Genomic DNA, 2,596 nt, shown 5'->3' with positions numbered 1-2,596 from the left:
CGCTGTCCCAGCAAGTCCTCATCGACTGCTCCTGGGGCTTCGGGAACCAGGCGTGCGACGGGGGTGAGGAGTGGCGAGCCTACGAGTGGGTGATGAAGCACGGCGGCATCGCCAGCACCGAGTCCTACGGGCCATACCTGGGGCAGGTGAGGGTGCCCGGGGGGTGTGCGTGCTGCCACCTGCCCCCCATCCTCCCCACCAAGCTTTGGGGTGCACGGCGAGGCTCTCCCAAGGCTGCCATCACCCATCTGGCACCGGATGGCTGCTCCTCTTTGGGTTATGGGTGCTCCACCCAAGCCGACCCTTCTGGGATGGGTCGGATCCCCCTGGAAACCTCTCCGGGCCCCCGGTGCCACCTCCATGTGTCCCCCCCCCCCCCCCGAACGGCTACGGCCACTGCAACCAGTCGGAGCTGGTGGCCCCGCTCGCCGGCTACGTCAACGTGGAGCCGGGCAGCGCTGCGGCGCTGAAAGCCGCGCTGGTCAAGCACGGCCCCGTGGCCGTCAACATCGACGCCTCGCACAAGTCCTTCGCCTTCTATGCCAACGGCGTCTACGAGGAGCCCAAGTGCGGTGAGCTGGGCACCCGGCGGGGCGGGGGGCACCCAGAGGGGTCCCCGTCCTGCTCACGGGGCTTGGGGCTGGCCAAGGGGCTGCACCCAGAGCAGGGATGGGGACGGAGACGTCTCCGTTTTTCTTCTTTTCTTCCCTCGCAGGGAACGAGACGTCGGAGCTGGACCACGCCGTGCTGGCCGTGGGCTACGGGGTGCTGCACGGCAAGAGCTACTGGCTCATCAAGAACTCCTGGTCCACCTACTGGGGCAACGACGGCTACATCCTCATGGCCATGAAGGAAAACAACTGCGGCGTGGCCACCGCCGCCTCCTTCCCCGTCCTGGCCTGACGGGACGCGGCCCCAGCGCGTGCCCTGTCCCCGCCGGGTCCCCCTGTGCAGCTCTGGCTGGATGCGGGGCTCCGCGAGGTGACCGTGGCGCACGGGGGGGGGGGGGCAGCCCAGCCAAGGGGGCAGAGGGTTTTTGGGGAGGTGTTTTGTCGTTTTGGCAATAAATGCTGCGAGAAGTGATCCTGTCCACGGGGCTGGGGTGTCTTTTCTCCCTCCCCTGTCTGCCACAGCCCTTGCTGCGGGTGCCTTCTGCAGCCCTCCGGGTGCTGAGCTTCCTGCTGGCCGTGCCGGTGGCATGGGCAGCGCCACCCTAACACCCTGGGGGGCTTCCTGGATGGGGGGGGGGGGGGGGGAGGTGGGAGCACCCAAACATTTCTGGCCGACCTCTGGCAGCTCCCAGGGAGCAGAAGCGGGCTGGGAGCTGGGCTGCTGCTTCCATCGGCGCTCTGCGTCACCCCACAGCCGCATCCCCCACCCAAAATGCCAGCCCCCTCCAGCACCGCCACACAATCCTGCCCGGGGCACCCCGCAGCACCCATCTGCGAGGGCACAGCAGCACGTCCGTGGCTGGGACTTCCCCTGCTGCTTTTTTTTTTTGACTTGCAAAACTCCCCCAGGGAACGGGATCGAGGGCCAAAAGCAACGGGGGTCGAGGGCCCCGAGACCAAAGCAACGGGGTCGAGGGCGCCCGGCCCAGCACCTCCGGCTGACGGCGATTCCCCTGCCTACCCCAAAGAGGCTTGAGGTGGCTGAGGGCAGCTGTGCAGAGCAGCTACACCCTCGTTACATCCTCATTACACCCTCGTTACACCCTCGTTACGCCCTTATTTCATCTAGCAGGCGGCCGGGGTGAGCACGGTGCATCCTCGCCGGGAGCGCCGCCGCGTCCCTTCCGATGGCTCCCGCCTGAGGCTGGCAGGCCCTAATATCGCCCTCGCTTCCCTCTCCCTCGCCCACCCGCTCATCAATTTTGCCTCCCTGCTTTCTGAAGGGGTCTTCAATCGTTCCCCGCGGGGGCACCGACTCCAACGCGCGGCTGGGAGAGGAATGATGGCGGCGCAGGAGGGACGGGGTTGGCGGCCGGGGCTCGGCAGCTTTGATCCTCTGGGGCTGCAGTCAATAAAACAGGCTCTGACTTCCAGGGAACCGTGACTTTTTGGGCTCCCTTCGGGTAGGTGATGCTCTGAATTTGCTGCTGAGGCTGCGGGCGCTGGGGGGTTTGCGCCCCCGGGCAGCGTTTGGCAGGAGCCGGGAATTTTGCATCTGTGGCGCCGGGGACGGCCGAGGCTCCGAGGGTGGGTCGTTGAGCAGGGCTGGGAACTTAAAGACGGGTTTTATTTTCTCTGGAGGGGGAGAATTCAAGAAAGAATTTAAGAAAGGGGGCACCTGAGAAGGGGCTTGCTGAGCTGTGAGCCCCAGACCGAGCACAGCGAGGAGCAAACCCCCTAAAACCCCTCTTTTAGGGGGAAAATAAAAATAAAAAGGTGGCCTGGAGATTTCCCCTTGATAAGGTTTAATTTAAGCATTTAAGCTTCCCTTTGGCTGAGGCGTTTTGTCCGCACATCCCCCGTTCCCAGCCCACCAGCTACGTGGGAAACTCCCCCGAATGCGATACCTGGCTGCTGAAATCCCAGCTGAGCGCCTTGAAGGCAGCGGGTGCCGCGAGCCGAGGTTGATTTTAGCGCCTACTTTT

The 2,596-nt window shown here is 64.7% G+C and overlaps 1 protein-coding gene across 1 annotated transcript in view; it reads left to right on the top strand.

The window, feature by feature from the left end:
• Nucleotides 1–1,074, top strand: part of LOC118158266 — a 3,613-nt gene extending 2,539 nt beyond the window's left edge. The window contains 3 exon segments of the mRNA XM_035312902.1: nucleotides 1–145; nucleotides 382–572; nucleotides 716–1,074. The exon segment at nucleotides 1–145 is cut by the window's left edge and continues 3 nt beyond it. Of these exon segments, the coding sequence (XP_035168793.1) occupies nucleotides 1–145; nucleotides 382–572; nucleotides 716–903 (524 nt within the window). The 3' untranslated portion in view covers nucleotides 904–1,074.
• The last annotated feature ends 1,522 nt before the right edge of the window (nucleotides 1,075–2,596 follow it).

Source organism: Oxyura jamaicensis (assembly GCF_011077185.1).
Source record: "Oxyura jamaicensis isolate SHBP4307 breed ruddy duck chromosome 23 unlocalized genomic scaffold, BPBGC_Ojam_1.0 oxy23_random_OJ72961, whole genome shotgun sequence".
NCBI lineage: Eukaryota > Metazoa > Chordata > Aves > Anseriformes > Anatidae > Oxyura > Oxyura jamaicensis.
The sequence above is the reverse complement of the archived record's forward strand: the minus strand, read 5'-3'. Positions and strand labels throughout refer to the sequence as shown.